Source organism: Microchirus variegatus (assembly GCF_963457635.1).
Source record: "Microchirus variegatus genome assembly, chromosome: 2".
Classification (NCBI taxonomy): domain Eukaryota; kingdom Metazoa; phylum Chordata; class Actinopteri; order Pleuronectiformes; family Soleidae; genus Microchirus; species Microchirus variegatus.
This window is the reverse complement of record NC_139803.1, coordinates 5918100-5936375: the sequence shown is the minus strand read 5'-3', so window position 1 is coordinate 5936375 and position 18276 is coordinate 5918100. Positions and strand designations below refer to the sequence as shown.

At 42.8% G+C, this 18276-nt stretch overlaps 1 protein-coding gene across 1 annotated transcript in view; it reads left to right on the top strand.

Moving 5' to 3' along the window:
* ppm1e (protein phosphatase, Mg2+/Mn2+ dependent, 1E) overlaps positions 1-18276 on the top strand; it is a 38994-nt gene that overhangs the window by 18930 nt on the left and 1788 nt on the right. The window contains exons 3-7 of the mRNA XM_083909975.1: positions 11797-11921; positions 15931-16130; positions 16205-16393; positions 17844-17987; positions 18087-18180. Of these exons, the coding sequence (XP_083766101.1) occupies positions 11797-11921; positions 15931-16130; positions 16205-16393; positions 17844-17987; positions 18087-18180 (752 nt within the window). The remainder of the gene's footprint in view (positions 1-11796; positions 11922-15930; positions 16131-16204; positions 16394-17843; positions 17988-18086; positions 18181-18276) is intronic.

Sequence of the window (18276 nt, the reverse complement as noted above, 5' to 3'; positions counted from 1 at the left end):
GAAAGGAGTGAGTTTTTTTTTGTGGCCACGGGATCAACCCCAAACCCGAACCACCGGATCGGATCAACCCCGCAGTTGCAGAACCCGACCCGCCGGACCAAATTAACACAGCGGTTGCAAAAGCCGACCCGCCGGACCGGATCAACTCCGCGTTTGCAGAACCCGACCTGCTGGACCGGATCAACCCCGCGTTTGCAGAACCCGACCCGCTGGACCGGATCAACCCCGTGTTTGCAGAACCTGACCTGCCGGACTGGATCAACACAGCGGTTGCAAAACCCGACCCGCCGGACCGGATCAACCCCCCCTTTGTAGAACCCCACCCGTCGGACCGGCTCAGCCCCGCAGTTGCAAAACCCGACCCGTCGGACCGGATCAACCCAGCAGTTGTGGAACCGAACCCAGATTTGGTTTTGTTCCTGCAACCGGGGTTGGATCCGGTCCAGCTGGTCGGGTTCTGCAACCACAGGGTGATCCGGTCTGGTGGATTGGGTTCTGCAACCGCAGGGTTGATCCGGTCCGGTGGATTGGGTTCTGCAACTGCGGGGTTGATCCGGTCCGGTGGGTCTGGTTCTGCAACCAGGGTTGATCCGGTCCGGTGGGTCGGGCTCTGCAACCGCGGGGTGATCTGGTCCAGTGGGTCGGGTTCTGCAACCGGGGTTGATCCGGTCCGGTGGGTGGGGTTGATCCGGTCCGGCAGCAAAAAAAAGTTCAGGAGCCTTTTTTCGGAGGCTCCTGAACTCACCCCGTGGTTGTGGTTCCGTGCCTGCCACCATTTACACTGCGCACACAACCCCGCCCCTTGGTTGTGGTTCCGGTTCCAGTTCCAAGTCTGACTCCATTTGTGTTTCACTCACAATTCCGCCCCTTAGTTGTGGTTCCGAGTCTGACACCGTTTGCACTGCATTCACAACACCGCCCCTTGGTTGTGATTTCAGGTCCGTGTTTAACACCGTTTGGTCCTTGACTCATAACCCCGCCCCGTAGTTGCGAGTCTGAGTGTGCTGCCGTTTACCCTGCACTCACAACCCTGCCTCGTGGTTGTGATTCCGAGTGTGCCGCCGTTTACCCTACAACCCCGTGGTTGTGTGTCCGTTAGCCACTGTTTGCGCTGCACTCACAACCTCCGCGGTTGTGGTACAGTACTTGCCCTCTTATGCACTTGGAATCGAACTCGGCACCCCGTGGACTCAACGACCGTTTTTCTTGGTCGTGAACACGTCCACTGCTCCACAAGTTCCTGAGAGATTTGGGTTTTTTCGTCTCCTTTGAATCTTCATTTTGACGTTGCATTTTAAAAATGTTTTGTTCTTGCAAGACTTGAACTAACAACCTCAGACATACAAGTCTTGTTCTTACAGCACGAGCTATTCTTGCTGCAGAGAGTAAACAAGTTCTTGGTAATGTTATCTTCTGTTTCTGGTCTGAAGCTTTAAAATGATGTAAAACTTAGTTCCTGCGGGATTCGAACACATAACCTCAACAGTACAAGTCATCTACTTATCAGACTGAGCTATTTGTCTTGAACTGTGCTTGAACGTCTTGGTATACCGACCTACTTAATTTGACCTTTGACCTTTGAGTAGAAAAATAGTGTGTTCTGGGTGAATAAAGATACGTTGATTCGAAACACACATGGGCTCTTGTCGGGAATCGAACCCCGCTCTCCCGCTCTCCAAGCGTGGTCAAAAACAAAGAACTAAACAACCTGATGGAAAAAAAAATTTTTGTTGTAGTTTTGTCTTGTCTAACTATGGGTTCAAACGTTGCGATGAAGCAAATCTTATGAGCAATGCATTACATTACATGTCAACTTACATTGATCAATTCACACATCCGAGAAAGGCAAGTAGTATAAGGGTCTCGCCTAAGAGCCCACACTGGGTATTAGCTGACCATAATCCTATTTTCAATTCAAAAATAAAGCATCTGAATAATAAGGTTCTAATAATGAGACTGTTCCGGTCAGGGAGGTTTGGTTCCACAACCGGGGATGGTTCTGGTCTGGCAGTTTCTGTTTCACAACTACATTGAAAAAGATCCATTCCTGTGCAGAATTGAACTTGCAACCTTGTGCACAGAATTAAGTTCACAGTCATGTTACTGAGTTTGCCACCTTGTTGACTGCTTGAATAGTTGTCTTTTTTGTCTCGTTTCAATCTTCACTGTGGATGTTGCACTTTAAAAATGTCTTGTTCTTTGTAAGAATTGAACCTATGACCTCAGAACTTAACAGCTGCGTTCTTATCAAGTGAGCTATCTGCTCACACAGTTCATTGGATTTTCTTCGAATTTTTAACTGTTAATATTGAATATTAAACTATATAAGTTTTGTTCATCTTGAGATTTGATCTCATAACCTCAGACACACAAGTCTTGTTCTTACAGCATGAGCTATTCTTACTGAGCTGCATGACAAGATTTCTTTAATAATTTTTGGTAGTTTTTGGTCTGAAGTTTTAAAACGATGTATAAGTCACTTCACCATGGGATTTGAACTGATAACCTCAGATATACCAAACATCCTTCTGATTGGACTGAGCTATCGTGCTCCTGTTCATGGTACTGAACTTTTTTCTCCTTTCAATCTTTAGTTTGGATGTTGAATTTTAAAATGTATTGTTCTTTATAAGAATTGAACCTATGACCTCAGAATTTGAGCGCAGCGTTCTTATCAAGTGAGCTATCTGCTCTTACAGCTCTTCTTTGAGCTTTTGACTGTTAACATTGAATCTTGATCTAGAAAATGTCACTTCATCATGGGTTTTGAACTCACAACCTCAGACATACAAAGTCGGCTTCTTACCGCACAAACTATTCTTACCGAGTGGCGTAACAACACTTTCTTGGTGTTTTTAATTCTGTTTTTTGGTCTGACGTTTTAAAAGTGACCATTGTGAGATTTGAACTTGTCACCTCCAGGATACAAGTCATCTTCTAATGGACTGAGCTATCTGTCCTGGTGAGTTTACTCTGCATTTCCTGGTGTTCATAAGTTGCTCATCTTGGTCAGAGTACACCTACATTTTAAGTGTAGAACCAAAACTACCAACATAAGGACTTGAACAACCCTGGGGTTGTGGAACTGAGCAAAGACAACAAAGACACCACACCATGAATTAGTGGTGCATTCAGGACTTTTTGTCTCCTTTCAATCTTCACTTTGGATGTTGAACTTAAATTGAAATTAGTCTTGTACTTCACAAGAATTTAACCTATGACCTTAGAGCAGGGCTATTCAACTAAAATTTCCGGAGGGCCAACTTTTCAGAAGGCTGTCCAGCCAGTGGGCCGGTCAACCCCTGTACTACTATTTAGTGTTGCGTGTACAATAAACGGATATAAATAGATACAAAATGTTTTCAATTATTTCGCACTTATTTATTGAAATGGATGCTAGTTTTGTGCTTAAAAGGTAAGTAACAAAACCACCAACATTCATGTACAATACAATTTGCGTATAGTGCAAAAAGGTTACAGTTACAGTACCACCGACATTTGGGTAGAACAGTCACAATTGACTCTTACAAAATTAGAGGTAACAATATAAACAACATTAAGGTCCAATGGCCACAAAAGGCTATTTTTGCAGAAATATAAGAAACTGTACAAATAATATTCAGGTACAACTGCTTCAGTTGGCGCTTAGTGCAAAAAATCAAAGTGACAGTACCAACAAGACTCAGGTAGCGCTACAGTTGGCTCACAGTGCAAAATATTCTGGTACATACATAGGCTGCCTACAATTACAGCTGTACTAGTATTTGCCAAAAAGGGACGCAAAGTATCGCGAACTGTCGCAAAGTGCCAGAAATAGGCAAGGCTACATTTTTATTGGCTTAACAATACATTCATTATTTATGGGTAGATGGGCCGTGGGCTGGTCCAAATTGCTTAAAGGGCCTGATCTGACCCCCGGGCCTTAAGTTGAATAGCCTTACCTTAGAGCAGGGGTGTCAAACTCATTTTCACTGAGGGCCACATCAGCATAATGGTTACCCTCAAAGGGCCAGATGTAACTGTCATTCAGAATAAATGTAACCAAATATAATGTAAAATAAAGGTAACTACTCCGTAACATATTGATAAATAACTTTCTGTGTTTATTACTTATTCAATTTCACTCGTCGCATGATGCATATAAAATGATACACTGCGATCTAGTGGCGGTGCTGTCACTTTGCGGGTAACACAATCGCCATGCATTGTGGGAAATGTAGTTTATGGTCAACACGCCTTAAAGCAGCATAGACCTATTTTAACACAGATTTTTTAAGACCAATTAATCACTCGTGGGCCACATAAATTGAGGTGGCGGGCCACATCTGGCCCCTGGGCCTTAAGTTGAATAGCTTCGCCTTAGAGCTTCACAGCAGCGTTGTTACCAACTGAGCTACCTGCTCCTATCTCACTGCAGTGACCAAACAGGGACATGACGGTTCCAGGATCAGTTGAGTTGAGTGCTCGCAGACAAACAGCTGCTGATTTGACTGCGTTTGTATGAAGCATCAGTTTGAGTGAATCACTGGCGTTAGATTACACACAGACTATGAACTGGAGGTGAGTCCAGAGATAGTTTGGGTCAGGACATGTTCTCTTCCCCCCCGTAGACTCTCGCCAATCCACCAATGATCCAGCTGGTTGATGACATAACGCCTGCCTTAAGGCTTTGTGCAGAGCAACACTGGGCCTCAGAACCCTCACAGGGAATTACGTGCAAGTCCTCCAGTGTATCTGTGGTGTCTGAGCAGAGGCTGCAGGCTGATCTGGAACCTGACTACACAATACACAACCATTTGAAATACATGACACATGCAGAGCTTCAAGGCTCATTTTCCCTGCAGCGTGTCACCTTTTAACTGCGGTTACTGACATGCCCTGCTGAAACAGTAGAGCCTCTGCCTACACAACAGTTCCACATGTACTGTGGGCTGGAGCAGGAGTTTTCGGGGTCGGTGGTGGAGGTTTTTTACGCTCCGCGCTCGATGTGCGACGCGGAGCATATAGCGTTCGCGTACGTCCTTCACATTTTGCAGGATTGTTTAGTGGGTGAATATCTCCAGGCATTTTTTTTTCGTTTTGTCCAAAAACCTTTTTTTGAATTTTTCCTGAATTTTTACGCGTTTTTTTTTGCGGGGAAATGTGAGAAATGTGTAAACAGCACTTTACGAGCCTGTCAACACGATAACTTGACAAATATTCGACATATTGATGTCAAACTGGCACTGTCCATGCCTCTTACAAGTATCTTGGACAAGTTCGAAGATGGGTGACCTTGACCTACTTTTCAAGGTCACAGCTGCACTTGAAACTTGAAAAATATCTAAAAAACGTCACTTTTCAACCTTGTCAACGCGATAACTTGACAAATATTTATTGTATTGCTGCCAAACTGGCACTGTCCATGCCTCTTACAAGTGTCTTGAACAAGTTCGAAGATCGGTGACCTTGACCTACTTTCCAAGGTCACAGCTGCACACCACATGTCCAAAGTGGCCTTCATTGCCTATGCAAATTTTGCTATAAAATTGGCATAAAAATGTGGGCGCATGGAGCATTAGTAGTCGCTGACAATCACCACTCTAGTTCTTTTTTTCTTCTAATTTTATGACAGATTAGACACGCCTCTCTGCAGCCAACATTGTGCATTTCGTAATAAGTGGAACACGGAATTGCAAATGCATACAGCAGTCACATTTCGCTCCATCATTTCCACACGGTTTGAAATGCACGGCGTTCTCAGAGCAAAGAGAAAGCAGCCAGAGGTGCACTTAAGATGGAGTCACTGAGAGGGAAATAAGAACCTCCACCCTTATGTTGTTGACATTTACCCGTCCTCAGCTGCAGGCCGAACACACCGATACGCACAAGTATTACTGTCGACTGTGGATGGAAACAACCACAAATACAGCGTGTTTGTATGGAAAACAGAGCGATATTAAAGGAAGTCTCTATATTTACCGCTGAATACAGGGCTCACGCATCAGTTTACATGTGGGGAATGATTCATGCTGTGCTCTGTGAACACCAGAACGACAAAATGCTCCTTAATCCATGTCTGAAAATAGTCAACGTTTTTGGACAATTAGAAAGCTAAAGAGTACGAGTAAAAAAAAAAAGATAAATGTGAATGAAATATGTGTGTGTGTGTGTGTGTGTACTAATTTAATTATATTACACACACACACACACACACACGTGTCTATATCAGGTGAATATTATGTAGAATGACATGAAGTCATGAGATTAGATGCAGCAGCAGTGGATTCCTGCCACTCACTATTAGATGCCAGAAAGACCGGTAACAGACTTAAGTGCCACATGGTGCATGTGTGTGTGTTCTTGTACTTGTGGCATACTGAGGACCAGTGAAGGTTTTAACCAACAAAGTGAGGTCATTTTTGCCGGGCCTCACTTTGTTTTCATTGAAATCACTTCCTTAGGTTGTAAACATGCTATACTATACTATATATGTTTTTAACAGAGATCCTCAATTTGGTGCAAAAACCCATTTACAAGCCCTGGTGGATTCACACACTTTTTGCTCTGGGGCTCCACCTGCAAACATTTTATGGTACTGCACCCAGTAGTTCTTTGTAGATGTCATTCATGAAGTAGATATTTGTAATTGTGTTGATTTACAAAGTGGAAAAGCTGGTCCTCAGTATAAGTACAAGAATGTGTGTGTGTGTGTGTTTGTCTCCCAGGATGTGAGGACACATTTTCATTAGAAGCCATCACAGTGAGTACATTTTGACCTTGTGAGGACATTTTTTTTGGCTCGTCCAATAAAGAGCTTTTTGAAGATTAAGAGCTCGGGGTAGAATTTGGGAAGTGTCCTCACTAAGACTGCAGTACAAGTGTGTGTGTGTGTGTGTGACAAATGAATTCATCAAAGTCATTTGAAAGCCGTGTCAGGGGAGAAGCGGCGGCGTCGCCGTGATTTAAAGGCTTTAAGTGTTACTGGCATCTCCTCGTTGTTATGCAATCCTATTATGGCCCCGTGTGAGAATACTGTGATCACGTGACTGTGGACGTTCAGCTGCCGTCATCCACCGTCTCCTTTGACCACATTTTGGTACATTTTGGTATAATATCTGATAAAAAAAAAAAACGTGTGAAGCTGCAAAGTGCCGGAGGGTTTTCCCCTGCGCTCTGATCTGCTCGTCTTCCTCCGTGTTAAATCAGAACAAAGGTCTGATGGAGAGGAAAATCCTGTGGATCGACTCTCTCTCACCTCAGGCTGACGTAGAGAACCTTCGATATTTAGCATAATGAAGCGGGAACTTGGCATCAGGACGACTGACACTATTGACTGTCAGTCACTTGATCTGCGTTGCCACGGAAACAACCTTGTTGTTCGACTCTGGGGCTAATTCTGTAGGAAAGGGAAAAGAAAAGCATGTAGAAAGCGACGGTTTAGGGAGGGAATGTAAAGAGCGAGCGAGCATGGCTGCATGAATGAGTCATCTGCTAACACATACACTCAGAGCTCTCTCTGGGCTTTTATCAGAGCGAGCAGCCTGTCGTGATTGTAGCTAAACACGGACGCCGCCACCGCCGCCGAGAACAAAAGCAGCTCCAGACCAGTAATCACCAGTGACTCTACGACATCACCGCACTCTATTCGACTCTAAACTTTATCTACAGTCACATCCGAGGGGTCCAGGAGAAACTGTTCAACAACACTCGAACAAATATTCTAATGTTTATTGTAAATGGAAGAGGTTTTGGACTGAAAATATAGAATAAAATATATAACACATGTACTTTATTAATCCCATCCATCCATCTTCTATCACTTTATCCTCCGCCGATCTCAGCCGACATAGGACGATAGTCAGGGTGAAACCCTGGACAGATCACCAGTCCATCACAACCGTCCACTCTCACATTCTCACACACTACGGTCATTTTAAGGCATTGGTTCTCAAAGTGCGGCCCGGGGTCCAATGGCGGCCAACAAAAACATTTCTGGCGGCCCCCAAATTAATTACAGTTGATAGTTTAAATCCAGGAGCTACTAAGCATGTTAAATGTTTATTGGACATTACTGGATACAGACCAATAAGTGTAGACAAAAATACTGGGTATTTACCTGGTTTCTATATGGTGAATTTTAGTGTATTATTGGGTTATACGCTGGTAATAAGCAGGTAGCTACAGCCCCCAATTACTAGCTATTTACCCAGTAAATATATGGTAACAGAAATGTGTTACTTGGTATTAACCTGTAATTAGAAGGTAAGAACAATGGCCAAAATACTGGGTAATTACCCAGTAAATTCCCTTGGCCCTCAGTCCAATGTTGGGTTCCTAAATTGGCCCTCGGGTATCAAAACTTTGAGAACCCCTGTTTAAGAGTGTCCAATTTACCATAATCCCCAAATCCCAAACTGGGAAATTGGAGCGTAACAGCAGCAGCAGCAGCAAGACACTCAATAACTATATAAACTATGTAAATATGACGGCGAGATGACGAGACGATGGAGAGCCCTCCTCTCCACAGCGTCCTCAAACGTGTTTTATCTTCTCGATAATCTCCTCGAGTCTTTTCATACAAGATATGAGACGATATCTGAGGACGGCGTCGACTGAGACGCTGAGAAAAACGGCGGACATTTACACACGCACACACACACGTGTGAGGGTGCAAGAACATGAATAATGCAGTCAAGTCCTACACCTACACTCATAATAACACGCATATATTTAAAGGAGCACATATGGACAGGACTGCATATGAAGTTTCCTCCAGATGTTTACAGTGTGATAGGAAGATTTTGATGTTTAACTGTATCCAGGAGCTTCTGTGTAACCTTATTTTCATTTCTAATTCAAATGATGGGATAAACAGAAGAATAGTGTATTATATTTACGATTATAATAGCATCTCCGTGTGGTTTTGCCTGCGCGCGGTGAATAAAGGACCAGCGGTTAAACTCCGTCTGTGGAGACAGTCGTCGCTGACGGTGAGGAGTGAGATTAAGGTCTCCTTTAATCCTCCTCCGCTCCACATGACCTCACTGTGATGCACCAGGCAGCAGCTGCCGCCATTGGTGCAGAGCAGCCTTCTCCCCGCGTTGACCTGCAGCCAATCAGAGCGGCCCGTCGCAGCATCCTCCCCCCTCTGAGCTGCCAATGGAGGAACGAATGAGGACGGGGGGGGGGGGAGAGATAATGTGTTTCTATGAATGGAAAGATGAGGGAGAGGACACTGATGATGATGAAAAAGTCAAATAGTGACAGAAATGTAGACTCTGTGCACCGGCGTTTATCTTTCCTCCGCTTCCTCCTTCCTTCCTGTGTAAGAATTTAAAATCCTGTTTCATAGGAAAGGATTTAAACAGAGAGTTGAGGCAGATTCCAAAGGTTTTCTATGTTTTAATTTGACTCATTTTTGCAAACCATAAAAGCTGTGGACGGTTTAATGTCTTCTGCCTGTAAAGATATATAAAAGCAAAACTCACAGACCATATTATACTGTATATAGTATAAATATAACTGCATGTTCTACGCCAACTTTGCTTTTAAAGAAACAAATAAATGTTCCAAACAACTTCAAATCTACAAGTTCTTATCCTGTAAATGTTTTCATCTTGTTTTAAATCTAAAAGACCGTCAATATTAAACATTTAAGCTACACTAAAAACAATATTGTTTGTCAAATTGCAGAACGAGGCGTATTCTCAGTCAGAGAGAGTTATAATAATCAACCAATAAACGCAGAAAAGGTCAATCAGATGAATACCAAAAAAATCAAACATTTAAGGTCAACTTTGTTGGCCCACTGAGGCCACACCTTTTGAGTTATATAAAAGCTTTTTGAAAAATTCAATCATCAACTTGTCTAGAACATATGTACTAAGTTTGGAGGGGCTAGCTCAAACGTGCTAGGAGGAGTTACTTCAAATGTAAAGACTACAGTAGTCATTTTCGTTTTTGTAAAATGGCCGACTTCTGGGTGGACGGAGCTAATGGAAGTACTTTAGAAATTTGTTTGGAATCATGAGAGCAACAACTGTACCAGGTTTGGTTCAAATTGGAACAGCTATGTGCGACTTCGACCAAAAAATCAAACATTTAAGGTCAACTTTGTTGGACCACTGAGGCCACGCCTTTTGAGTTATATAAAAGCTTTTTAAAATATTTAATTATTAACTTGTCTAGAACATATGTACTAAGTTTGGCGGGGCTAGCTCAAACGTGCTAGGAGGAGTTACTTCAAATGAAAGACGAGTCATTTTTGTTTTTCCAAAATGGCCGACTTCTGGGTGGACGGAGCTAATGGAAGTAATGAATAAAGCAGAGACATACAGAGACAAACACAAATGAACTCTTCTTAAAAATACAAGCTCTAAAGTTTCCAGATCTGATTCAGTTCAAAACAACACAAATCACTGTATAATTCAAATAAAAGCTCAAAGAACTGCAGTGCCACCCTGTGATGATTGAATTCATCGACTCCATGGTGACATAACTCGTCCTCATCCTGTGAAGACAGAAACTAGAACAGGACATTTCCACTAATTCAGCCACTTTTCCATTTTCAAGGAGAGGTCGACACGGGAGGTTTCCATGGTTACGGCTCCAGCCTGACGCCTCTACAGCCCATAATAACCCAGTTTGACAGTCAGACCCAGGCAGGACACGTGGTCCACGTGAGACGAGGACATTTAAAGATTTCAAACCAGAGCAACTTGTTTCCTGACTTTAAATTAGTTTTACTCCTTAAACTACTCGTTATATATCTTTATATTATACAGATAATGAGTTTGTGTTTTTTATGTCAAAGTGTGTCATCATTATTGTATGACTATAATAACAAAGATGCGTCTCGTGTCAGTTCTTTGAGTTATTTCCGTGGCGTCGTCGTCGTCACCGCAGTTATTTGCAGTTTCTGTGGTTGCCATGGAGAGAGAGAGCGGGAAACAACTTCCTGTTGTCTTTATTCCAACTCTGGAACATATTGAAACAAAGGGAGTCGTGGCATAATCGCAGATTTATAACCTGAGCTCTGTAAACATTGGAAAATTACATTATATTAGTGATAAAATGTTGTTTTTCCTGTTTTATATTTTCCAAAATCCTGTAAAATACAAAATGAATATAGTTTAAACTTTCCCTGTTTTCTTGCACTAAGCTTTTATTTCACAGTTTGTGATTTCCTAATTGCAGAGTTTAAATATAAACCATGTTATTTAATGAAGGAACTTTCACAAAGTATTTAACTGTAGAATTAAACTGTGTAACAATCTTCATATTGAGTGTGTTACTGTTCCACTGTGCATATTAATATCTATTTATGTTTATGTTTGAGGCGTCAGCGTCCACATTAATATTAATGTAATAACTATTGTGTTCAGTGGTTTTCATCAGAAGAATTAAGTTTTCTCTCTGCGTCTGATTTAAGACTCGTTTAACCGCTGACATCATCGAACGTTCACTTTGGTTTTATTTTTAAACGTGGATTTAAATGCGGCGGCGGCGGCTGCTGCTGCTACGAAAGTTTGGTTACCGTGGTTACCTGCATCTGGGGGTGGCCTAGTTATCTTTATGTGACTCATTTACAGCAGGCCCTCAGTCCTTCAAACGACCCCCTCCTCCTCATCCTCATCCTCATCCTCCTCCGCATCCTCTTCCACTGTTTTCACCTTAGGACAGGACACTGTTGCTCTCTGGATGATCGTAAAAATCAAATTTTTTGTGTTTGCATTCTGATTCTTTTAACTCTTAAATGTCATTTAAATTAAACAATAGCAGTGTTTTCATGACTGTTCTTCCTCCTCCTCACAGTAACTGTCCATGCTCCCTGGCTGCAGCGTTGGCCAGAGCCACAGCAGACAGCCTCCTGCAGACCGACCTCTCCGTCCACCACCTCAATAAGACGGTGACCGAGGATGGAGCTGACCCACTGCCACGTGAGTCCTTCTCTCACACACACACAAACACACACACACACACACACATATATATATACAGTACTGTGCAAAAGTTTCAGGCACCATCAGCTCTGCCTGTCAAATTCTGTGATCATGTGAATTTGGAACGAAGTGATGCGACTTAAAGGTGAAGTAAGTAGTTTATAGTGCCATCTAGAGGAGAGGCTGAAATTTACAACAAAGAACTGCTCCTCTGCTCACCCCCTCCCTTCCCTGAGCGCTACGGTGTCCTCAGCTGGTCAAATGTCGTCCTCGTCGTCTTTCTCCGAGTCAGCAGATGAGGTTCGTGAGGCGAGGGAGAGGGCGAGCTACCGCGGCCGTAGCAGACGAAGCGGAGAGAGTGGAGGCGGGACTTCCGTTACAAGTAAAGCGACGCTAGATTTGTTCTCTCGCGTTTGTCCTTACAGGCTCCGGTAGAAGCATTGGCGTTTCGCTGCTAACAGTGGCTATGCAACCGCGGCCCGCGACCATGTTATTTTAAATGACTTTTTGAAACACTAGGAAAATGACACAAAAACTATTATACAGCGACTGGACAATGCAGGAGCACATAATATGTATAAAAAGTGGATTTTGGGTTATATAAACCCATAAATACTACACAGTGTCCCTTTAAAGCTGCTCTTATATATGAGCGAGCTGTGTATGTAATGCTCAAGCATGTCTTGAATAAACTAATAGAGCGTAATTGACGTTTTTTTTACAGCAAATATTTCTTTAAATTAAATAGTAGGACAAACACAGGATTTACCAGAAACATTAATTAAAGTTCCACTCCAGTATTAACCGAGCTGTGTTATTGTTCAAGTGTAAGGGTAGATCACGCTAAATACTTGACATCTGTAGACCATGTATTTTTTTGTATTTTTTTTACTGAAAATTATTATTTTTTTAAATGAAAAATTAAAAGAAACTGCATATATATTTTATGGATGTGTTCCAGTAAAGTGAAATAGAAATAATGATCCTCTATTGTTGTTATAGCAGCAGCTAAAACAACGAATCTAAGAATTCTGCACAGGACTGTATATACACACATATATATACACACAGACACACAGTCACAGTCATGTAACCTCCAGGGTTTTGTCCCAGTTCTTCCCCTAAATAAACCTGTAATACAGGGTATTTGACCACTAGAGGGCAGAACATGTAGACCCCAAATCACACATATTAATACAACTTAAAAGTGAAAATAACGTGTATTTAATAAAGAAGGACAAAGTAAAGAGCATTTGCTGCCACACTTCATCGTCTCTCCACCACCTGTGATGAATTAATTCAAATCGGGAAGATCCATTAAAAAACATAAATGCACGCCGAAGGTGTCGGTGACTGTGGTTTGGATCCAAGATTCACACGCGCCTCACCTGCCAAATATCAATCAACTGTGAAGCGGCATCATCTTTATGTTGTTGTTTTTCCCAGCGATTGAGACTGAGAGACTTGAGTCAGGTTTTAACTACAGGAGTTTTAACGACAGATCCTTTAAATACAGACGCGTCAAACTCAAATGACCTGAGGGCCACTGAGGGCCGGTCCTTAGAGAAATAAAGTGGTCAATATGAGCTAAAACTTCATCGTGATGTCACAATAAAGATATTCATGACGATATTTCACACAATTTCAACGTGAAATCTCGCTTTATTTTCATTCATAGATTAGTCATTTTCGTTTTTCCAAAATGGCAGACTTCTGGGTGGACGGAGCTAGGCCACGCCTTTTGAGTTATATAAAAGCTTTTTAAAATAGTCAATCATTAACTTGTCTCGAACATATGCACTAAGATTGGTGGGGCTAGCTCAAACGTGCTAGGAGGAGTAACTTCAAATGTAAAGACTAGTCATTTTCGTTTTTTCAAAATGGCCGACTTCTGGGTGGACGGAGCTAATGGAAGTGCATTAGAAATTTTTTGGGAATCATGAGAGCAACAACTGTACCAAGTTTGGTTCAAATTGGAACAGCTATGTGTGACTTAGACCAAAAAAATCTAACATTTAAGGTCAACTTTGTTGGACCACTGAGGCAACGCCTTTTGAGTTATATAAAAGCTTTTTGAAAAATTCAATCATTAACTTGTCTAGAACATATGTACTAAATTTGGAGGGGCTGGCTCAAACGTGCTAGGAGGAGTTACTTCAAATGTAAAGACTACAGTGGTCATTTTCGTTTTTTCCAAAATGGCCGACTTCTGGGTGAACGGAGCTAATGAAAGTGCATTAGAAATTTGTTCGGAATTATGAAAGCAACAACTGTACCAAGTTTGGTTGAAACTGGAACAGCTATGTGTGACTTATACACAAAAGAAAAAATGAAAAAATTAGCATTTTATGCTAATTTGAGCACTTTGACCCAAATATCCTCAAGAAAATTTGGACTATGCGTGACACACAGTTTTTATGCATGTTAACCCCCTCAAAATTAATATAATCCGAACAGGAACAATAGGTTCCTGGCATAGTTGTGCTCGGGCCATAATTAAGTCAATAACAACACAGACAACTGTAATTAAAACACCAAACTGAGGGTGATGGGAGGAGATGAAACTGTCACATTTAATAACTTTTCAACAAAGATTCTCTTATTTATTCATCGTCAGCTGTGTCCTGTGTTCTTCTCCACCTACAATAATACGACTGAAATATTGTGTCACTATTTAAACACAGAAATGATTAGAAATAAAAGTACAATAATAAAGTTTTGAGTGAATCCACAGATGAACAGACATCTGGAGCTCGCGTCAGTCTCTGCAAACGCAGTGTAAACACATTATTGGCTGCTCTCGGAACTCTCTCCACACTTGTGATTATTATCTAACGTCGTCGTCTCAACACAACACTGTACTTAACCCGGGATTCTCATTCTCGACACATTTTTAATTGTGATTCTGCAGCTCAGAGCCGTTCCACACCTCACTGTCTGTGCTTTCTCAAAGTCAGAACTTGTTATGTGTTATATTGTGTAACAGCCACTCGTCTTTCTTTCTCTCTCTCTCTCTCTTTTGCTGTTATGTGTAGCACTTTCCAGATGTAGTGAAGAAGAACTGGCTGAACAACCAGTTCTTCTTCACTGGGACAGAGCTTTGGCTCGCTCATGTACTTCAGGAAAGCTTTAGCTTTAGAGAAGAAGGCTGAGAGATGATGATGCTGACGCTCCTCACTGATGCTATATTTGGGAGAGCGGACAACAGCGACGAGAGGAAAGTAGGTTATTGTACCTGTCCTGCAGCGAGCGTTATATTAGGTCAGGCTCAGTTTGTGTCAAGGTGAAACTCAAATCCTCAGTTCCAGTAAAATCTCTCTGAGAGTTAGATTTAAAGGTGCATTATGTAATAAATCTAAAATCCTCCTAATATGTCACAGAGACTCAGAACTCACCAACAACAACAGTACAGACAAAATATTATTGCATTAAAAAAAATATTTTACAGACTGCAAATCATGTTTTGGCATGTGGCGCCACCTACCGCCGTCTACCAGTCATTGCAGTCAGTAGAGTCTCAGCTGCTGAGCAACCACTGGTTGCCAGTTACGTCAGAAAAAGAAACCTACTTGAATGTAGTAACCCTTTTTGGCCACATTCTTACATATGGCACCTTTAATATCTGCAACCATGGTTTCTCAAGACGGGAATTTGTCTAATTTAAAGCTGCAGGGTTTAAAGTCAAGTTTTTCGTCCATTTTTGTTGTTTTTAATCACGGGTTTGCCTCTCTTTAAGTGCACTATTAATGACTAGACAATACAGCGATGACAACAAAGAGATTCTGATTCTTTAGTCTTTACCGTGAACAGAAACAAAGGCAATCAGAGACGGCAGACTTTTCACAAGTCTCTGGCGGCCTCTGGTGGTCATATTGGCAAGTGCAAGTGTGGAAGCACAAACACACAGAGCCACTAAAAACGAGCCCCGACTCCCACAGGCCTCATCAGGCTTGAATATAACAGACTTTAAAACTCTATAATGTGTGTCTGTGTGTGTGTGTGTCAGAGATGGAGTCGGTGAAGCTGGCCCGTCTGGTCTTTAACAGACTCTTTGACATGTGCTGCCTCTGGCTCAAAGAGCTGCCCTTCCGCCGCCGCCCCATGCCATACTACGAGACGTCCATCCACGCCATCAAGAACATGAGGCGCAAGATGGAGGACAGACACGTCATCATCCCCGACTTCAACTCGCTCTTCAACGTCCAGGTAAGATCCTCCTCCTCCTCAAACACAACCTCGCAATCACACACCACGTAACGTACGCGTTCTGTTCTCCTCAGGATCAGGAAGAACAGGCTTTCTTCGGCGTGTTCGACGGCCACGGCGGCGTGGACGCGGCCATTTACGCCGCCAACCACCTCCACGTCAACTTAATGCACGAGGAGTCGTTCGGCCAGGACCCGAGCGAGGCTCTGTGCAAGGCCTTCAAGGTCACCGACGAGCGCTTTGTGAAGAAGGCGTCGCGAGAGGTGAGCCCTTTAAAAACAATCATCTGACATATTAAAGGTCCCATATTATGCAAAATCAACTTTTTAATCATTTAAATCCTCATATTTGGGACTCTGGAGGTCCAATCAGTGTTTTTGTTTTTGTGGTGGTCCTCAGTCTAAGTACATGAGATGAAACACGCGATGTTGACTTCCGTGCTCACTGGGACGTCACAATGCGCTAAATTTCTGAAATTGTCTCACTGAGCTCCACTTTGTCCCTAAAAAAGTGAGTTTCTGGCGTGGGCAACAGTAGTCAAAAACCTGAAGTCCACAAAGTCCGTGAAAAGTTCTATTCTTGTCTCCACAGTGCAGCACACAGAGTCCTACACAAACTTACAGCCTCAGAGGATTTATCTGTCCAGTGGACACATGTTATATATGACGGCAATGTGTCTGCTAGAGCCTGCAAATGATCACTTTTCCAAATGCTAATGTTTTACTTTTTATGTACCTTCCTGTGCGTGTACGTCCTTCACATTTTGCAGGATTGTTTTTTTCGTTTTGTCCAAAACTTTTTTTGAATTTTTCGTGAATTCTTTACGCGTTTTTTTTGCGGGGAAATGTGAGAAATGTGTAAACGGCACTTTACGAGCTTGTCATCACTATAACTTGACATGACTTGATGTCAAACTGGCACTGTCCATGCCTCTTACAAGTATCTTGGACAAGTTTGAAGATCGGTGACCTTGACCTACTTTCCAAGGTCACCGCTGCACACCACATGTCCAAAGTGGCCTTCATTGCCTATGCAAATTTTGCTTTAAAATTGGCATACAAATGTGGGCGCATGGACTCAGCGCGGAGCATTAGTAGTCGTCGACTATCACCCCTCTAGTTTTTAAAGAGATACTACGAAACAGAGCGTTCTGAACAGGGCTGTTTTGGCAGGGTGATTGAACTGCTCTGGTGCTTCATCCTTAAGATATTTTGACCAAAGCATGCCACAGACATGTTCATGAGGACACCAGGGAACTAGTTTAACTTGGAGAGATAGGGTATAATATGGGACCTTTAACGTATGACTGCTACTGCTTGAGTTTTCCACAAGAAGAAGAAGAAGAACGTCCTTTCTGCAAGGCCACCATAGATCCCTGATACACCTGGAGAAGGCAGGATCAGCAGAAGAGTTTAAAATAAGCCAAAAACACACAGGAAATAATAGTAGTGATGAATGAAAGGACAGATCTAACACCAGGCTTCCCTTAAATCTACAAATTGCCGCCCCTGTCTGGCCGTGTTGGCTGTAACCAGAGAGTGGGACTGTCCACGGCATCAAAGTTAGCTCTTCTCTTCCCACTGATCCACACTGTGTCTGAGCTCAGTCCTGCTTCGCTTTGCCTCTTATGACTCATTTTGATGCATCGCCAGAAATAGACTTTCGCTGAAAACTACGATAAGTAAAGTGTTTGTTTTTGTGTGTTTTTGTCAGAACTTGCGTTGCGGTACGACCGGCGTGGTGACGTTCCTGCGAGGGCAGACGCTGCACGTGGCCTGGCTCGGAGACTCTCAGGTCATCCTGGTGAGGAGAGGTCAGGTGGTGGAGCTGATGAAGCCTCACAAACCAGACAGAGAGGTAACGTAAGCTCAGCTCAGTCAAACCTGAACCTTTAGAGCGAAGAGGAGGAGGAGGAGGAGCGTGAGGAGGTGACGTCGGTGCTTTTTGTGTCTGCAGGACGAGAAGCAGAGGATCGAGGCTCTGGGAGGTTGTGTGATCTGGTTCGGCACGTGGAGGGTTAACGGCAGCCTGTCTGTGTCCAGAGCAATAGGTAAACGAATTAACTAGTTTATACTCAGATGCATCACATGATAAGATGAGATATAATAAAGAAAGAAGGATCTAACACAGGGTTCTCCAATCCTGG